At 48.0% G+C, this 18448-nt stretch overlaps 6 protein-coding genes across 6 annotated transcripts; 1 reads left to right on the top strand and 5 right to left on the bottom strand.

Annotated features, from left to right (window-relative positions):
* Positions 1–1009: 1009 nt before the first annotated feature.
* Positions 1010–3336, bottom strand: F4812DRAFT_188015 (mannose-binding lectin). Its single transcript, XM_047930094.1, has 2 exons — positions 2640–3336; positions 1010–2425 (listed from the first exon to the last, which is right to left on the bottom strand). Exons 1-2 carry the CDS (start codon positions 2865–2867, stop codon positions 1328–1330), a joined length of 1326 nt encoding a protein of 441 aa, XP_047793977.1. The 5' UTR covers positions 2868–3336; the 3' UTR covers positions 1010–1327.
* A 2504-nt stretch (positions 3337–5840) lies between these two features.
* F4812DRAFT_415036 (NAD(P)-binding protein) lies at positions 5841–7433 on the bottom strand. The gene has a single exon (XM_047932938.1). The coding sequence runs from the start codon at positions 7170–7172 to the stop codon at positions 6069–6071; it is 1104 nt and encodes a 367-aa protein (XP_047793976.1). The 5' UTR covers positions 7173–7433; the 3' UTR covers positions 5841–6068.
* Positions 7434–8556: 1123 nt separating this feature from the next.
* On the top strand, positions 8557–10161 carry F4812DRAFT_187934 (glycoside hydrolase family 93 protein). Its single transcript, XM_047930092.1, has one exon. It carries the CDS (start codon positions 8965–8967, stop codon positions 10102–10104), a length of 1140 nt encoding a protein of 379 aa, XP_047793975.1. The 5' UTR covers positions 8557–8964; the 3' UTR covers positions 10105–10161.
* On the bottom strand, positions 10162–11531 carry F4812DRAFT_187933 (uncharacterized protein). Its single transcript, XM_047930091.1, has 2 exons — positions 10961–11531; positions 10162–10859 (listed from the first exon to the last, which is right to left on the bottom strand). Exons 1-2 carry the CDS (start codon positions 11242–11244, stop codon positions 10220–10222), a joined length of 924 nt encoding a protein of 307 aa, XP_047793974.1. The 5' UTR covers positions 11245–11531; the 3' UTR covers positions 10162–10219.
* A 257-nt stretch (positions 11532–11788) lies between these two features.
* Positions 11789–13930, bottom strand: F4812DRAFT_187969 (alpha/beta-hydrolase). Its single transcript, XM_047930093.1, has one exon. It carries the CDS (start codon positions 13551–13553, stop codon positions 12000–12002), a length of 1554 nt encoding a protein of 517 aa, XP_047793973.1. The 5' UTR covers positions 13554–13930; the 3' UTR covers positions 11789–11999.
* Positions 13930–18303, bottom strand: F4812DRAFT_187931 (uncharacterized protein). The gene has a single exon (XM_047930090.1). The coding sequence runs from the start codon at positions 17703–17705 to the stop codon at positions 14307–14309; it is 3399 nt and encodes a 1132-aa protein (XP_047793972.1). The 5' UTR covers positions 17706–18303; the 3' UTR covers positions 13930–14306.
* Between the last annotated feature and the right edge of the window lie 145 nt (positions 18304–18448).

Here is an 18448-nt window from a genome sequence, read left to right as displayed (position 1 = left end):
AAATTTGTTGCCGTCCACGCGGCGCACGCCACGCAAGTTATTTAGGGAATACAAAAGGGTTTTCTCAGCCCCGAGCAACTACAATGTGGGGTCATGAAAAGCAAAAACGACAAGGCGGCTTTCCGTCCTTAGTTGAACTAAGAAGACCCCTTGCAAAAGACCCCCCGACGCTATTAGTCTAGGGAGTGGAGTAGAGCCTGGTTGAACTGCTTACATAGTACGCTGATTTAAGTTGCTTAGGCGATAAAAAGAAATCAGAAGAGAACGGTTGGTCTTTGCTCCCGTTTTCTCCATCACTCCTCAACGCCCGCCCAGGACCCTCACACGGAGCTGCCGTCCCAAGCATTTAGCCATCCATTCTCTCATCATCAATGGAACCTTGTACGATTAAATCAGATTAAGTTAGATCTTGCGGATGTGGTTCTAGAAAGCAGTAGGCTACTTGAAGGGCAGCTAATGTAGGTAATGATCGCTCCAAGGGTGCTCCAGTAGAGCTCGGATCCAATATCAGTCCGGGCAACGCATGAACACGAGCACGGTTGCGAGCATACGATAGTCTCGTTTTTATGTAATGAAACGAGACATGATACCGGGTACGAATATTGCACATTGGCCTTCTTTTTAGTTCTCACGTCGGCACCCGGGACAGAATCAAGATTCCTCTCAGCGAGAACTACGGGTTTAGACGCCATGTAAGTCAGTTAGGCATTCTCAGCATGTTTGCAACCGGTTGCCTACGCCGATATTGATGCTGTGAATCTCCATCTCGGCGAGAAGGGGTGGTCGCATACACAATATATTGCAAATCTATCTTGAATATCACGTTGGTTGAAGAGGCACCTAATCCCATTATGCGCAATGTCGCACCGCAATACTTATGAAGGTACTTGACCCTTGGAGCCACGCGAGCAACGGGGATACACGAATAAGCCACGAGGGAATCTCACTTTAATTAGGTACTCAACGCTTGTGCGCCAAAGAAAAACGGAAATGAAACGGCCGCATACTCTGTAACCGCTCCACAACTAGGACCTAGCGATCTGGTATCTTAACACTAGGTCCATGTGCAACGCCGATCCTCTCTCATTCACGTTAGAAATCTCAAGACGTGGAGGTATAGAAGATAAGCTGCAATTCAGGCTAGTTGACTACAACAGCATGATGCAAATTCTACGTAGTCGGAGAATCTAGATTAGCTCGGCAAATAGTCGACAATCAAACCCCCTTTCCTTACTTCGTCAAGTCTACCAGTAATAAGATAGATTTTATATTAGCGTATTATTACAATTAATAAACGGATTTACCATCGCGGTAGAATATCTTCAATCTACTGCGGCGCATACACGAACGCTAGCTGATCTATCTCATCGCCGCTCTGGCCTAGGAAACCGACGATACCCCACCCGTCCGGCGCCGTGAAAGTCGAGCAATCCGAAGTAGACTTTCCGGCCTCCAGAGTCCGACCGGTACTTGTCGTTGCCTTGATATAGAAGTTGCGCGTCTGGCTACTCTTCTGGCCCTGACATAGTTGAGCGCTAGTCCAATATTCGTTGGCATTGAGCGCCAACGTCGCAACATTGCCACCATCACCTCCGTGCGTGAATGTCGTGCCGTCGGTCAACTTCAGGCCCACACTATCCAGCCTGTCCGCACCCCGGAAGGTGAGCGCACTGACTTTTGGTGACGTCTTTCCAGAGAGTGATGTGACATCGCTAAACCAAGTACCGTGCGGGCCACCCCAGAATCCAGATTGCCGCAGATTCGATCCTGCTGACCAGGTGAAATTCACAGTGATTGGATTATGGTCTGACAGGATACTGCCGTCAGACTGCAAGAATTTGGTGCTCTCGTAGTTCCAATATGTGGCGCTCAGTTTGAGCAGCGCGCTGCCGCGGTAGAAGACCTTGTCGACTGTCTCGCACTCGTTGGTGGTGCTTGGGTTATTACAAACGGTCTCGACATTCGGGATGTTGCCACCGTGCACGAGTTCAACCCAAGTGTCCTGAAGCCCATTCTGCTCAGAGAAGATGCGGATACCGTCACCCGTCCGGGTATAGCGGCTGTTGGTGTCGCCATATACGAGCACAGCGTTGCCAGAGCTGCGAGCATCAATAGCGTCCGCCACCTGCTTGAGATTTGCGGCACGTGCCGTTATATCGCCGTCTTCGGTACCCGCATCGGTGTGAAGATTGTATACGTCGACATAAACGCCATCGTCAAGGGCGGCACGCATAAAAGTAAAACCCTTGGGCGTCAAACAATCGCCTGAGCCAATGCTGCATGTTTCCCATTTGACGCGCTCATAGTCAATCCAGTCGAAGTTGGACAAGGTATTAAGCCCAGAGCCGAAGGGTACACCGCCCGAAGTAGCCGTGCGATAAGGGTGCGTATCCTTGTCGTAGAGGTAGGCGTGATAGTTGAAATCCTAAGTTTCGCGTTTAGCTAACGTCCTCCTTATCATGTGCCTCATACGTCGCAGCCCCTTTGTCCTCAGACCTCTGTTTCAACAAGAAATGGCTGCGGCCCAGGAGAGTGGGACAGACAGTTTCGAAACCTAGATAACCAACCATGTTGCTAAACTCTTACGAGTCATGGACTCATAAAGAAGCAAGGGGAAGAAAAAAAAATGTTACACGTACCTCTTGTACGTGAATTATGTCATAATCGTACTGCGCGAGCTTCGTGCCTATCAGCCCTGAGTTAGTAGCCTTGTCTCCCGGAACCTCGTTATTGTTGAGGAAGTCCGGCAAGCCTGCGACATTCATAGTCAGGACGCTGAACTCGCCGCTACCGGCTGCCAGTGCATTGCCGACTAACAGGGCGAATGCGCCCGCCGAGATGGGACGGTTTACGATCCGACTCTTCATCTTTACAATGGCAAGAATCGATGGTATCAGCTTGAGTTTCGTCACTGGTGATGATCGTTGAACACCTTTTATATTGGCCTCACATCTACTTAGGCTATCACTGGTGGACAAACACGCGCAACACGTTACCCATTGAGATAGGTTTTGTCAATAAAGGTCGTATCCATCATCTCGCAATGTCTCCATCCTCTCGGCCTGCGATTACCATAATTGGGCACTTTGCCGGCCCTGCTCCGCACGAATTCAAGGCCAATGCAACGCGTTCCGCTATACAGCTGCTCTTAACAGCTTTTTGCTGTTGTTGAATTCAACAATGCCTCCAGTTCATGTTCTCAGCCGTTATGATGATTGGCTTCACGAACCAAGCTAGTCTACCTACCTACCTGGTAGGTACGCATTTACACCGACTATCGCGTAGCTAGAACGTTAACAGAATTTCTTTCTAATATCAATTGCCTGCCAATCGCCCGCGCACATGTCGGTGAGTAGCGAAATCGTAACTGGGACATATCAACTTCGGTCAACCCGTACGAATGAGTTAGACATCTTATTTGTATTTTACGTATTCAATGTAAGGCCTAGGGTCTTATATTGTTGAGCATTAAGGTAATGGCTACCTACCTTATATTATGGAATACTTTGCACGTTAGACATGCTCCTAGTAGTACGTAGGGGTTCAATGACGGGATAGAGTCAGCCGAGAGCCGACTCAAAACAATCTCTTACGGCTATGCCGGCGCACGTCCCTTATATATGAGGTTATCTTCCATAGTACCTGCCTAAGGTAGATAGGGTTATGGAAAGATCCGTTGCGCTATGACGAGCAGCGCGGGCACCATAAATCTTTAGTAATCAGTCGTAAGGTCTCCCTTCAACATCAGACCATCTCAGTTTCAGGCTCCAAACACTTATGTCTCTGGTCCTCATGCTGCGCCCGGTAGCAAACAGCGACTAGAACTTGAAGAGTCTAGTATCTACGAACATGACATACAACAGACCTACAAAGATAGAATTTGAATCTTGAGGCGGATGGCTGCGTATATATATCCACTCCCGTAGTCAATCGGACTTTTTCTGCAATCCGTTGGTAGTTGTCGCGACCCAGTCTGGTGGTGCTGAGACAATCCCCTCGAACGGACTTCGGACGGTTTCTAGGTAGGAATCGGGTTGTTTTTTTAATAAAATAAAATAAAATAAAACGTCCTCTTCGATGGCTACTTGCATAGAATATAAGACTATATCTCCGTTGCAATCATCGTAACAATATTGAATCTGATTCACCAGATATTTCGGGTAGAATATTTTCCACAGCATAGACACATAGCATCAATTCTCTGATCAACTACCTATGCTGTGTGACCTGATTTCGTTCTTGTGCAGCGTCACATACCTCAAGAGGCTTACCATAGTAGAGATTTTCCCTGTGGGGGCTCGAGAACATCCGTGCCCCCCGCCTTGCTAGTTCAAGAAGAACAAACATGACGAGAACGAGATACCCTTCCAACTCTAGGTAACTGGCAGCCTTGATACGCGTTGGTCCTCGTCTAAACCCCCACTCTGCAAGTTTGCATAACGAAGCCACAATGCAATAATATGACGATTCTGAAATATGATATTATTCCCATGCAGAATCATGCGAATATAGCATCCGTATATTCTCCGAGATATAACGCCTTGCGTTGTGATAGAGGGAATAAAGGAAGATCATAACGGTAAAACGACTAGGTATCCGCTCCTATGACCAAACCTACTACGATATTTGCGGTATCGGTGTGATGTGATGCGGAATAGAAGCTCGGGCTATTATGGATTTTCTAACTAATGTAAGTGCCTACGCCACCATTATGTGCGCCGCTAGTAATCGATCACACAACACTAATGCCTGTATCCCAAGATCTCCGATTGAGAGGTCATGTTATCCCGCCGCTATACCGCTGGCCAGACTTCTGCCGCTTATGTTCCCTCAGCATCAATAGACAAAAGCCTCATCGCAGATATAGGCCAATTCTAAACAGTTCCTACCCTCTCACCCCACCAATTATGTAACTTAGGTAGGTACGTATGTATATGTATGCAGGAGTGGTAGGTAGGTACCTAGTGTCCCTGCATCAAGCATCGCGCACCCGCCTCATTGATACTTGGGATCAGGGCCACCAGTCACAAGAAAGTCTTGGACTCCGAATCCCTGCAAGAGGGTGGTAAGCTAGATGCGGGGAGACTTTCCGGCACGACGCTATGTGTGGCAACTAACTGCTAAGCTCTTTAAAACTTTCCCGACTGGTGGCTCTAGCCCGAATCCTACCGCTCCAAGGGCGTCTTAGAAGAGAGAGAAAGCTGTATTCGTACGTTACGCTAACAAATATGCTAACGGCAATGCTGCAGAACGGCAGCAAACCAGTAAGCCGTCCTCTGCTGTCATCACCATAAATGTGCGGTGGTATCGTCAACCTATGAGTAGAGCCCGCTTATTCTAGGTAGTTTTACCATGTCAATTTCGGGGAAGAGGGGTTTTCTAGGGTATGTACACATTCGAAGATATACACATGCAAGTGGGCAACTATAATTTACACACACTGTATACTCTCCGGTTTTAGAAGATCGATCGATCAAGTACCTTGCCCAGGAGCATAGTTCTAAGATCTTTATCTTTATCACTGTAACTACTAGATAATCCTTGAACTCCCAGGGTAGCAGGTATTGGACATAGTGTACTAAAGATGGGCGTGTGCTTAGACTTAGGTACTTAAATAATCTAAAGGTCGTGAGGTTATCAGCAAATGATGTATCGATTTAGAGTATTGACGGGAATATATTTCCCGTTAAAGCCATGGTCTATTTGCTATACCTAGACACTCCAGCTTATCTAGTAGGAGCGTAGTGAATACCGTTATAGGGAATTGTCAGATAGTGAAGCTAAAAAATACTCAAGATTATATTAAGCATGTGTAGTAGTACTCGTCAAACGCATTAAGATATCGTAACATGCTCAAGAGACTATGCTTATCGAGTGTCTTCTGACATTTCCTTTATAACGGTACCTTATATAATTTAGTTCAGTGAGACTGTTGAGACTAAGTAGTTGGCATGATAGTTTTGAATTGCTATTTACCTAGCCAAACCGTAGTTGCTGGCTGTTCTTTATGAATTTATTTAGAAATGGCTAACTTACGTGTCTCTAGTAAGCAGGACGAGCCGGCTGATTTACAGGCCGTGCTGCGTAGCAAGATCTTCATCGACAATGAACAACATCTTACCCTTCACATCTGTGCCTGATATAAGGGTCTCGTGAGCCTTTACAGCGTCCCTGAGTCGGAATAGCTTCGCAATTGTTGGCGATAGCTCTCCGCTTCGAACCTTTTCAAACACTCTCTGCAAGTCTCCATGCCATAACTTCGGCTGTGCCACCTTGTAGTTGCTAATGACGCTCCAAAATGCCACTCTTGACTGTAACCGCTGCTGGAGTAGAGTGTGAAGATCAGCCTCCTGTTGCCGCACTCCAGATCCATCAACAGCGATCTCCGACATGGCACCGATAACTATGACTTGCCCGACGTCTTTCTTCGTCGCTTGAAGACTCTTCTGGATGCTTTCATCGCTACCCACAGCGTCGTAGGCCACATCTACCCCTTCACCTCCAGTGAGGGCTCTGACTTGGTTTACGAGATCGGGCGCACGGCGATCGACCGGAATCACCCCCAAGGATTTGATATAGTCGAATTTCGACGGCGAACAAGTTCCGATCATCTTAAGGTCCATCTTAAATGCATTCACCAATTCCGCTACCGCTGTGCCTACACCTCCGCTAGCAGAGCCGATCAAGATGCTTGATCCGGGGACGAGGTTGGTTACAGCCCGCTTCAGCATTCCGAATGCCGTGGAATAGTTGAGCGGGATGGCACAGAATTTGACCGGATCATCGGTTTTCTCAACGCGAATGAGCTCAGCCGCGGGTAATATGATATGAGTTGCGTGGGCACCGATTCCATCCATAGCCGTGACGCGATCACCCACGGATAAGGGGTTTCTCTTCGACGCCTCAGAGCCTAGAGCGACAACTTCGCCGATGAAATCATACCCTAACGTAAATCCTGGCTTCGAACAACGAGGGTCAGGATAACCTCCCACGCGTTGAATATTGTCTGTTCCAGCAATACCAGCTGTTATAATTCGCACGATAACATGATCGGCTGGTAGCGTCTCAGCAAATGGATCCCAACTGTCCCATTTCAAGACATCCGGACCACCAAATTTAGAAACGATCCATCGACCGGATTTATCAGGTGTAGAGCTAGTATTTCGAGGCATGTTTATTGAGAGAATAAAATGTCGTTAGTGACATTAGTGGCTTCCAATTTCGAGCATCGCATAAGCACTTATATAAAAAAGATAAGGTAGCTGATTACTTGTTGTCGTTAGATTACCTGCTACCTCGATTTATAATCGTTTTATTGTTACTGATTGATTTCCAACCATTTTAAGGAAAGTCGGTGTTGGGTGCTCACGACGAGTTCGCGTTTCGGACCATACGAACCTTTAGTTGAAGGACGTGAGAATCGCATAGTCAACATTAATAATATTTAAAAGATTGATGTTTTGTAATACTTCGAGGCGTAGCTCTGCTCATGCCGCAGGCTCCTTTTTGTCTAATTACTAACCATTCATTTTATACCCCTTAAGGTTAATGACCACAATAAGAACTCTTATGGCTTTCAAAATGTCACTCCACAGTAATGTCACGGTGACCACCTATCACAAATCTCGACTAAGCTTCTAAGGAAGTAAAATTGCCTGACTTGATATGCATATCTAGAAGAGGTTTCTTCAGCGTTAGTAAACTAGTAAGAACCCACATTCAGTGAGCACTTCTAACAACATATACACTGGGAGCTCTAGTGCTTGACGTTAAGAAATACCTATAATCCTAGCTACCTGTTACAGGAATACAGGTGTCGAATTTAACTAATATCATATTTGGCTCTATTCTTTACTTCTTCATACATAACTTAGACTGCTGTAACTCTAAGATAAGTTAGTTGTCTTATTGCTTTACGGAAGAACTTTCTTAACTTTGACATGTCTTCTTCTAAATTGATAAAACTATTGGTTTACATTTGGACTCTTTGATCATACTCACTATAGCCAATTCAGAAGCTCAATCAATACACTGCTCTTGGGCGTGCTTTTTTGCAAGGAAATATTGTAAGTACCTCGTAGGTAAGTTCGAACCTCGCTGTGGTAGAACCTGTCATGAGGTAGACCTGAGGGTACCTAGATATAGGTAGGTAAACAACTTCTTTGTTCCATAAGGAACTCTAAGATAGATCTGAGAGCCAGAAGCCATTAGACACCTCCCAATAGGCAAACGTAAATGTTCTCATCATCATGATCAGCCAATCTACTGTCACACACACACTGTCTGGTAGGCTCTTACCCTTCATGGATACTACATACGAGTAAATGTCAAAGTGGTATCCTCGACATACGTACTTACCGTATCTATAGTAGTTCTATACAAATGATCGTTTTCCAAGCATGTAATAGTAAGTACCTAATCATGCTCTTTGAACACTTTCACGTGGTTATAGTCTTGATAGTAACTCAATCTTCCTGATCTGGCTTGGTGCAGTCCTTCTAGTGGTGCGCATAAGAAATCTTGGAGACGACGAGTTTGTTCTTAGCCCGCTCGTGTTGTGTGGAGAAAGAGGAGAAAAGCCAAGAAGCCATCCCAATCTCCCACGAGGACGCCCCGTGTACTGGGGAATGAAATGCGACCCTAATATGGCCACTATTCGAGACTTATGGGATAATTTCCATGAATCGGCATTGGCCCGGGCCCGCGACTTTACCGTGTTTGTTGCCGACAGGGTCTCTTGATTGGCTCGACTAAAATCTGGGGTACCATAGGGGGGGAGATCTTGTTTTTGCGGAGCTGTTCGGCGGAGAGAATAGCGAATTGCTCTGAATTTGGTTTAACCGGATACCCCGAACTGCGGGTATAATATATATATAACTTGAATGTCGCGAAGATGGAAGTACTGCGTAGATCCTCGACTGATGAGTTCTGTTGGAGAACTGGGTTGATTCCATCGTACTGAGGATGTTGCTTCGCGATCGCCTGCTGGCCGGCTTGGCCATCTTCTCGCTCCCTGCTAGCGTTCTTGCGGCACCGCAATCGTCCGATATCAAAGAGCTATCGGGGGTCGTGATTTACACTCCGCCCTCTACTTACACGGATCCGAGGGTTCTGTACGCGCGCACGGCACAGCTCCCAAATAATGATATCCTAGCAACGTGGGAGAACTACAGCCCAGAACCTCCTCCGGTATACTTCCCCATCTACCGATCCAGCGACAAAGGCGCTACCTGGACAAAGATTTCTCAAGTCGAAGACCAAGGATACGGGTACGGACTACGATACCAGCCATTCCTCTATGTGCTCCCGGAGGATTTCGCAGGGTATAAGAAGGGAGACGTGCTGCTAGCCGGTTCGTCGATCCCCACGGACCTCTCCAAAACCCAACTGGATATCTACGCATCCACGGACAGCGGCAAGACGTGGAAGTTCCTCAGCCACGTTGCCGCGGGAGGCGAGGCCAGGCCGAACAACGGGTTGACTCCCGTCTGGGAGCCGTTCTTGCTGCTCCACAAGGGCAAGCTGATATACTACTACTCGGACCAGCGCGACCCGAAGCACGGCCAGAAGATGGTCCACCAGACCACGACGGACCTGCGCAACTGGGGCCCCGTCGTGGACGACGTCGCGTATCCCACGTACAGCCAGCGGCCGGGAATGCCGACGGCAGCGCTGCTCCCGAACGGCCAGTACATTTTCACGTACGAGTACGGCGGAGGTCCGAACCCCGCAAACTCGGGTTCGTTCCCAGTGTATTACCGCCTGTCTTCCGACCCGGAGAACTTCAACAGCGCGCCTCACCACGTTCTCAGGACCACGGACGGCACCGTCCCGACGGGCTCGCCGTACGTCGTGTGGTCCTCGGCCGGCGGTGCGAACGGGACGATTATCGTGTCTTCGGGATGCTGCTCGGAGATTTATATCAACAAGGCGCTAGGGGCTGAGAATGCGTGGAAGAAGGTGTCGACGCCGGAGGGAGCTTCGTACACCAGGTCGCTACACGTCTTTCAGGAGGATCCCAGTTCGCTCTTGATTGCGGGAGGGGGCCATTTACCCCCTAGCACAACGAATAAGGTCACTATCAGTGTAATGAATGTCCCGTGATTAGGTAGGTATGTTAGATAATATCATTAGCAAAAAATTATATTTTAAATTTCAAACTCGACCGTCCCTTTAGAAGGCTTAAACGTATTCAAATTGATATTTGCGCTCGGCAATGTTACCTCCAACTCTCATGTGGCAGCTCTACCGGCTGGGACATGCCCGTAATTTCATGCCGATTGTTCTCCGTGACCAGCTCGTGCGTATTGCTCGCAGTTTGCATTTCCTGCTGGTACTGCTCCCACAACTCTGCGCGCGTTTTTGGGGCCCCGGGATCAGAGGGATAATTGATAATAGTATCCCCTTGCTGCTCCCTCTCCTCGGGATGGTTTATCTTCCATAACCAAATACCAATACCAATTGAAAGCATAAGTAAACCTCCCAATCCTACACCGACACCGATCCCTATCTTTGCGCCCAAGGAAAGCCCTGTTTCGGGCGCGTTGCTTGTCGTTGCGTCCTCATCACCTGTCTGGTTGCTGCTAGATGGTAGAACAAAAGTGGCCGAAGAAGTAAATGCCGAAGAAGCAAGTGTCGAAGAAGTAGGTGCATCCGTACGAGACGCTATGAAATCGCCCCTTTGCCATCGTATATTGATCGCTGCGGCGTGAATGATAATCCCACTCATCACCGTCACTTTGCTCAGCTGGTTAGACAAGTCCGGTACTGTTACGGAGACGGATGAAATGGCCGACGATGAACAAGACAAGGTCGACCACGTCTCTGTCGGGTCCGGCTGTTGTATGCACACATATCCTCTGGAAGAAGAGAAAAAAATCAATATTTTCTTTCATTAGAAATAGTCATTACTCTTACGAACGAAAGCGGCTCAGCTTGAAGCATGAATTAGGTAACATACAGCGGACAACACGTCGCTCTGGTCTCGGTGACAGTCGCGATGGCGTCGACAGTCCCGCACGCCGACCACCAACCAGAGGGACAGATCCCCGGGGAATAGAACCCGGATTCGGGCTCGAAGCCTGGCGGGTAGCACTCTGACGTTGCGCTGGGCCCGAGACTATGGTATTTGTGAGTACTCGTGTTGCCGTCTGGTAGGGTCTGTGTGTAAACAATCCCCGAAAGAATGGAGTTGCACCCGGATGCCGGCGTAAATGTCGTCGTTAAAGGCCCGAGATCTGTCATATCTTGCTGGGTTAAATAGAAGGTATTTAGGTAGGTCAGGTAGGTAGGTATGTATTAGATTATTAGATTATCCTTGAACAGGGAAGGGGGTTGGTTGTCATGTGCGTGAGCAAGCTTTGGTCAACTACCTCCTTGCATATAAGACGCTTAGCATAATTAGTATCTTCAAGGGAGAAGAGTGGTATTGGTGTGTCTCCCGGATCACGGATGTTATCTACTATATCATAATTGGGGAAATGTCTTAGATCATGCTGGAGGGTAAGGAAAATTCTGTACGCTGTCAGCACCTCGTCCCTGCATGTATTGATCCTTAATTGACCCAAAAATGAACAGAGGCGCGCGTCGAGATATTCCGATTGGCCTATGTTAGCCACGCCGTCACTATATCCGTAGGTCTCGATCACCTCAAGGTCCATGGCCTATCACCGGTATGAATATATGCTCAGTGGCGGTGGGGTCCAGGGGAATTACATGTTGGAGAAGAGCGCTGTAAAACATGATAGCAATCCCCCAACTCTTTCATATGCGACATTTTATGAAAGACTTACGTAGCACCAGATGACTCTTCTTCCACTTGACCGGAGGAATAGCTAGCCATACCAATATATAATGTCTGGGGTCATGAATAGTGCACGTTTATTTTTCTTGGAAATGTTTATTTTTATCCTCGCTACATCTAGTAACACAAGCATCTAGTAACACAGACATCCTGATCTACCTTCCTCCTTTCTATTTATTGCCCACCTCCCATACATCTAGTTCGGTGAAACATGGACTTGCCAATACCTGCGCCAGTTGTACCAAGACCCGCCGGTCTTCTCATTCTCACCCTGCGCCGGCTTCCACATTCCAAACCCCTTACCCTCGTCGTACTGCGGGAACTCGGCCTTCTCCCTCAACAGGCCACGCTTCTCACCCGTGGATAGGAACCACAAGAAATTCTCCGTGACGTGCATGTACTGCCTTAAACCCTCGTACACATCAATCCGCGCGCCGGTAGTCCAGCTGAGTAGCAACGGCTCCAGCAGCGGCGCGTCCGTGACGGACGGATGGGAAGTACCGAGCGACGTCGCGAACCAGGAGGGCATGCCGCGTAGCACGTTGTTCTCGACGATATCTCGCACCATGTCAAAGTGCGCGCGCCCGTAGAACAGGCTGTACTTGCTGCTCCAGGAGTTGCTGTGGATCACGAGCACGGGGACCCGAATGTCGTCGTTGAGCTGCCCGCTCTGCTTTCCCGGGTCCAGGATTACGCCGCCTTTGAACGGACGCCTCCCGCTGGGCCCGCCTCTCAATGCTTGCATAGCACCTGTGGCGCCGTAACTGTGACCTGCGACGATCATCTCGTCCGTATTGAGGCGGCCTTCCCAGTTCAGGAAATCAACACCTTCATCCCGCATGTTCGATTTGAAGACCTCCTTCCCCTGCCCCTCGTTGATTAACTTTAACACGCGTACGGTCTCCTCGATCTCAGCCTCTCGGAAGTCGAGCTGCGCTCTTTTGAATTCATCCACCGTTAAATCCTTCCCCTTAATAGTCTCCACTTCCGGCACGTCAAAGGTGAGTTTTACCTGGTCTGGTTTGCCATGTTGCATGACAACGGATCCGGGACACGACCCATCCCTATGCTCGAGAAGCGCTACAATATAACCTCGCGATGCCAGTTCACCGGCATAATGTGTATAATCTGTGCGACTGCTTGCCATACCGTGAGAAAACACAATGACCGGGTGGCCGCCCTTTTCAATTTGTATCACCTTCTCAATCTCTGTATTGACATTCTGGATCTCCGGTATCGACATGACTGTGGATGCAAGGCCGGCCAATGGGACATCTACATTGGCTGGAATTGGGATGTGTCCAACAAGAGCCTTGAGTGCTCCTGTGAAGACCTTTTTCATAATGAAATTATTGACGCGCGCAAACTTGGCGTAGCCTTCACCAGTCACAGATATCGGTTTTGGAACCCAGTTGTGTTTCGGCCGACGACTAGTGGCATGCTGTACCGATGGGTAATATAGCGTAAATAATACGGTATTCAACTCGAAGGCATTCGCCTTTGTCTTTTTGAATTGAGCAGTATCGATAATACGTGGTGATGTTAAAGGTATCTCGACATCAACTGCGCCGACAGGATACGGACCACTGTATTTAGGTAATGGTCGAGGGAATGGAGGCAAAGAGAACAAATAGCAAGAGAGAAAGATGAGTACGATTATCCATCGCCATGAGTATCGGGAGCGGAGAATAGGGGGTATCTTTAACCTCCTTAAAGGCGTGGTACTCTTGGCATCTGGGAACGGCTTCATCGTGAGTTTCGAAAGTTTAGTCTCGAAATAACCGAATTAATTACTTTGAGTTAAAACGCATGAGAGAGTTGAATACAAGTAAACTGAATACTACAGTTAGGTATTTAAAAGTACCTAAAGTTGTCGAAATCAAGAAGACGATGATGCAATAGGATATTATATACATAGAGCTCCACACGTTACGCATGTGGCTTGAACATACCAGGTAGGTACATGTAGATACCCCTGTTAACAGGTTGCCTTAGGTACCTGAGGTAGGTACCTAACTCTATTGCTTGTTGTGAAAGCTCCTGATCTCATCTCCTTCCAGCTTACCAGCTCTGGCGACGTGTAAGCAGAACAAGTCGATCTAGCTTATAAATAATACAATAGTCCTCAGATGATTATGTAGAGGGCTACTAGTCAGCTTAGTTCAACCCTCAAGCCAAAAGCGCATTATTGTACCTTAGGTACATATACAAAATCAAACCCTTTCCATGCTTGATACAGCCTCCATCCAACCCCAACCGAGCCAAAATGAACCCATGCTTTTGTACTCCAGCGAACCCTTATACGAAAGAGGTACCTAAATATATATATTACTCCAAACCTTCATTTCTCCAATGTTGCGCCGTAAAGGAAGTGTGATATAAGAGCGACAAGATATGTTTGATACCTCACCCACTTGGAAATATACACCAGTCCTAATGCACCCGCGCCCCCAAGTCGTAAGAAACCGTTTGTCGTAGCACGAGCTAGTTATTCTAAAAGCTGCTAAATTCTGCCTCTATCCACAACTTGTCGCCCGAGAACTTCTATTTCTCCCGACTCTGCGGTGCGGCGTCGTTCCATAATCCACCTTGTTTCTCCGCTGTCTTCTTCTTTCGTGTATGATATGCTATCCGCACTTCCTCTATGTTTGTGGCCCATGCCTGGCCTTTGCTGAGACGGTATACCAATAGTCGGACTCATATTTTCACTAAGAGGTCTTGTCATTGTGCTTGATGTTGATAGGCTTGGGCTCACAATGTCAGTCTTCCTCTCGTCGAACGGACTCGACTCTTCATCCTCAAACACGGGTGGGCAAACTGATGAAGGTTGCAAGGGGGAGAAAATTGGTAAGCTAGAAGAGCATGTTGTGAGAGTCAGGTTAGAGTTAGAAGACGCAGTGATAGGCGGAATAGAGCTGTTAGGTATACCAGGCATGGACATAGTCAGCGTGGGGCTTCCTGAGCCGCTACCTGCTCCGGCTGAGTCCTGACTGAAGATAGAAAAGGCAGAGTTTTTACGTCCATGTGAGCCTGCGATACCATGATCTTGACCCCATGGGCTGGCAGCACCGTTTCTGTCATTGGGTGAGCCCTCACGTGAGCTTACAAGTGACACTTGAGAGCCACCCCAGGCTTTGGAGCGTAGACGAAGTAGAGCTGATAGTGACATATCATCATCATCTGCCATCATAGCTAGCTGAGCTAGGCCGGGACTCTGAAGGGGCCCGTTGGCGTTTGCGCTTTGAGACATGCCTAAGCTCATGAGTGAGTTTCGATTAGAATACTCGGAGCGCTCTGTGATGGGTGTTAAGTTCGGCTCGCGTGAGACAATGCGACCTGAGGTACTTCGATTGATACCGCTAGGACCAAAATAACCCCCGTGAGAATATTGGTATAGGTTCTTTTCGCTAAGCGCATTGGAATTATGATGACTATGCAACGGTGCCGGTGCGGAATAAAATCCAAACTCTTGTCCGTACCAGCCATCCGAGTCGTTAGCAAGAGCGCTGGCGTTCGCTTCCGCAATAATATCGTCATCATCAAGTTCATAGTCATCCAGTCCTGTGGAGAGTCCATCATCGTATTCATAATCATCGAGATTCTCTGCGTGGGTGGATGCGGGTGTCGTTGGAGACGTGATCGTAAGCTCGGTTGGTGGTGGAGGAGACGAATCTCTTCGAAATTTCCCTGAAGCAGCAGCTTGATGAGCAGCGGCTGCCAGGGCGGCCTGATAAGCTGCTACTTGGTCTTGCTCTGTAGCATCCAGGCTAAAAACCGATGATTTACGCTCTTCCGCAAGTTGCTGTGTTTCTAAAATAGGCTCGGATTCTGTCGGTTTCGACTGGAGATCGGTACTGAGCGAGGTATGCGCAGTCGATTGTGAATAATCAGATGGTGCCGACAAACTAGAAGTCATATCAGATTCTCGCTTCTTTGCCTCTTCAGCGGCTTTCCTCTGCGATAGCGCATTGGCGAACAACCCCGGAATTGGTCGACCATATCGATCTGTATCCTCAAGGTCGAATATAGACTCATCAAACGCCGAACCATCTCCCTCCCCATCAAAATCGTGTATAAGACCATCGTTAAAATAAAGCTCGTCGTCTTTAGAGAGCTGCCGTGTCGTTTCTCCTTGTTGCTGTTGTGGAAATGGTAACTGTTCAGACATTTCCTTGACAGTTTCGAGTCCTTGGATGCCCAGTCCCGTCGGTGTATTTTGTTCTGACGCCTCCTTTACGGGAGCTTCCCCTGGACTTTCCATAGAAACACTCAATGGCCGTGGGACACCAGGCAGCTCTTGAGTCATTACATAGCCACTGATACTATTAATTGCATCCCCTGAGGTACGTGAAATGCCGGTGCCATGGGGACTCGCTAACACTGACACAGGATTAGATCTCTGAAAAGTGAAACCCGCAAAATTTTCCTGATCATTATCCGGATCATCTACACCGTCAACGTCTTCTTCGTCCAGGTCAGCATTAACACCCGGTATACGTTCTTCGAGTCCATCATCATAATCCATTGCATCATAGTCAAATGCATCTTCATCAAAATCATCGAAACGAGAATCTCGCTGATGGGGAGGTTCGTCTGTTCTCTTGTCTTGTTGTCGCTGCCGATGTCGTTCTTCCAATAGCTTCTCCTGCTTTGCAGCACCGATCATATCAAAACTAAACCGTGAAGAGGTACTTTTCATATGTTTAGGCACGGATGACAGGACATCCCTGCTGGAAGCCTCTGAAACATTGCGGGATAACGATTTTAACGATTTCAACGAAGGAGGAATCGAATTCGTTCTCCTCTGGCTATATCGTCCATTTTTGGATCCAACATTAGAGCGGCTATCCACCGAGTCTTGGCTCTTCTGTAACGAGGTAGCATCTACCGATACAGTCCGAGAATTTGTTGAGGATGATCGAGTGGACTGAGAATTGCCGTCCTTAGGAGGAACTGGAGGCACTCCTATAACGGGTGAATTATGTTCTGTGGGAGGTGAGACAACATCCTGACGAGGCCGTTCGACTCCCGAATTTACTAGTTCGCTATTCGGTATAACCTTTCTCGGCCGCGGAGCGCTAAAGTCATGGACCCGTGTCCCTCTGATTCGAGGATCGTATAAAGGTTCTTCATCTTGACCACGTAATGGCAGCGTGAGATCTGGTACATTCTGGCTAGTCTTTCTCCGTAGAAGCAACGTCGACATGGGATTTTTCAGAAAAGGGAGGCTCTTTTTCGCCCTTGGGGCATCTTGACCATGGGAAGCCTGTGAATCGGATACCATCCTAGTACCTTGCAGTCGTTTACTTGTCGTATTTGCATTCTGCAGAGAGCCGGGTGGGACGAACGAAGAAGCAGCCTTGACGGGCTTAGTCGGTGGCGCGGGGCGACTCGGAAAATTGGCTGTGCCAGCATAGGTGCCGAACGAAGGAGAATCCGAAGCGCGGTTTGCGTTCCTGTCCAATGAGCCTGGTTTCAGCGCTTCTTGTTCCCGACGGTAATTTTGCAAAGCTAGTCCACCGATAAATCCACTATCCCCGTTGTAAGACGACCGCGATAAATGCTTAAGTTCTTCGCGCGGCTTGTGCTCAAATTTTTCCAAGTCAATCGTTAGGTCTAACTCGGCTGAGGAGATTCCGGTAATTGGTGGCAAAGTTGGTGGTTGCCTATTCTGTAAGGGGTGTTGGGATTGAGGTAGCGCTGGCTGAGACGGAGGCTGGCCATGTCCATGAGTAAAGGGTACAGAGGTAGCGGATCGTGGTCGAATATCGGGAGCCGGAACGCCATCGTCAGGGACCAGCTGGGTTGGTTGAAGGGCAGCAGCATCCCAAGGGCCGGTTTCGGGTACGGGAGATGAGGGATTGGACGGACCCCGTCTATGAAAGCGGAGATGTGAGAGCATTCCGACGGGCTGGATCTAATAAGTTAGATCTTGCAGGCCAAACCCGAACATGACTCGGGCGGAATGGTGTTAGGTTCCTGAAGATAGATGTAGTACGTCGGCTAGCAAATTTGTATTACGCGACAGCTCTCGTTGTATCGGGAAGATTGGATTTGTTTGTTTGTCTGTTTGTTCGTTCGTTCGTGGTGTTGTCGCATAGGTAGAAAAAAAATGGATCGTCACGATTTCGAGTATCGAGGATCGATACGGTCTTTCAGCATAAGGCAGCCACAGCTTTTGTATATATACATTAACGAAGAGATTTAAATAATAATTACGGTAACGTAGGAGAAGATCCAAATCAACGTAACCCCAGGATAATTGAGGTTGAGGGATCAGGTTGAAGAAAAGAAGGTTGCTTAGCTGTTATGTCATTATTGGTTGTGAAGGAGTTAAAGCTTGTTTCTTTTTTCCCTTTTTCTGGGTTTCCAAGTCAAGCTTAAGGCCTTCTATTTCTTTTAATAAAATCGCATATTTAAAATAAGATAACACTTTTACGCGGAAGGTTCTTTCCCAATCTTGTCTTGCCGCGTCACAGCCCCACTGAGATTATTCCACCCTACACCTACAAGCTTTCAAGGTTACAGAGTTCAAGTTATGGCACGTGCGTTCGGGGCATTTCAACGGCCCAACGGCCAACGCTAGCCGTTTCCCATCCCATCGGATCGGTACCTCTCCAGCCCAGTTAAATAACCCTGGAGGTA

Source organism: Daldinia caldariorum (genome assembly GCF_022478825.1).
Source record: "Daldinia caldariorum strain CBS 122874 unplaced genomic scaffold F4812scaffold_2, whole genome shotgun sequence".
Classification (NCBI taxonomy): domain Eukaryota; kingdom Fungi; phylum Ascomycota; class Sordariomycetes; order Xylariales; family Hypoxylaceae; genus Daldinia; species Daldinia caldariorum.
Note: the sequence above shows the minus strand (reverse complement) of the source record. Positions and strands in the feature narration are given on the sequence as shown.

Excerpts from the sequence above, each read along its gene's own strand:
- F4812DRAFT_188015 (XM_047930094.1), bottom strand. The coding sequence starts at position 2,867 with ATGAAGAGTCGGATCGTAAACCGTCCCATCTCGGCGGGCGCATTCGCC. Across the intron at positions 2,426-2,639 it reads ACATAATTCACGTACAAGAG|GATTTCAACTATCACGCCTA; the intron begins GTACGTGTAACA and ends CGCGAAACTTAG.
- F4812DRAFT_415036 (XM_047932938.1), bottom strand. The coding sequence starts at position 7,172 with ATGCCTCGAAATACTAGCTCTACACCTGATAAATCCGGTCGATGGATC.
- F4812DRAFT_187934 (XM_047930092.1), top strand. The coding sequence starts at position 8,965 with ATGTTGCTTCGCGATCGCCTGCTGGCCGGCTTGGCCATCTTCTCGCTC.
- F4812DRAFT_187933 (XM_047930091.1), bottom strand. The coding sequence starts at position 11,244 with ATGACAGATCTCGGGCCTTTAACGACGACATTTACGCCGGCATCCGGG. Across the intron at positions 10,860-10,960 it reads AGAGCGACGTGTTGTCCGCT|AGGATATGTGTGCATACAAC; the intron begins GTATGTTACCTA and ends CTCTTCTTCCAG.
- F4812DRAFT_187969 (XM_047930093.1), bottom strand. The coding sequence starts at position 13,553 with ATGAAGCCGTTCCCAGATGCCAAGAGTACCACGCCTTTAAGGAGGTTA.
- F4812DRAFT_187931 (XM_047930090.1), bottom strand. The coding sequence starts at position 17,705 with ATGCTCTCACATCTCCGCTTTCATAGACGGGGTCCGTCCAATCCCTCA.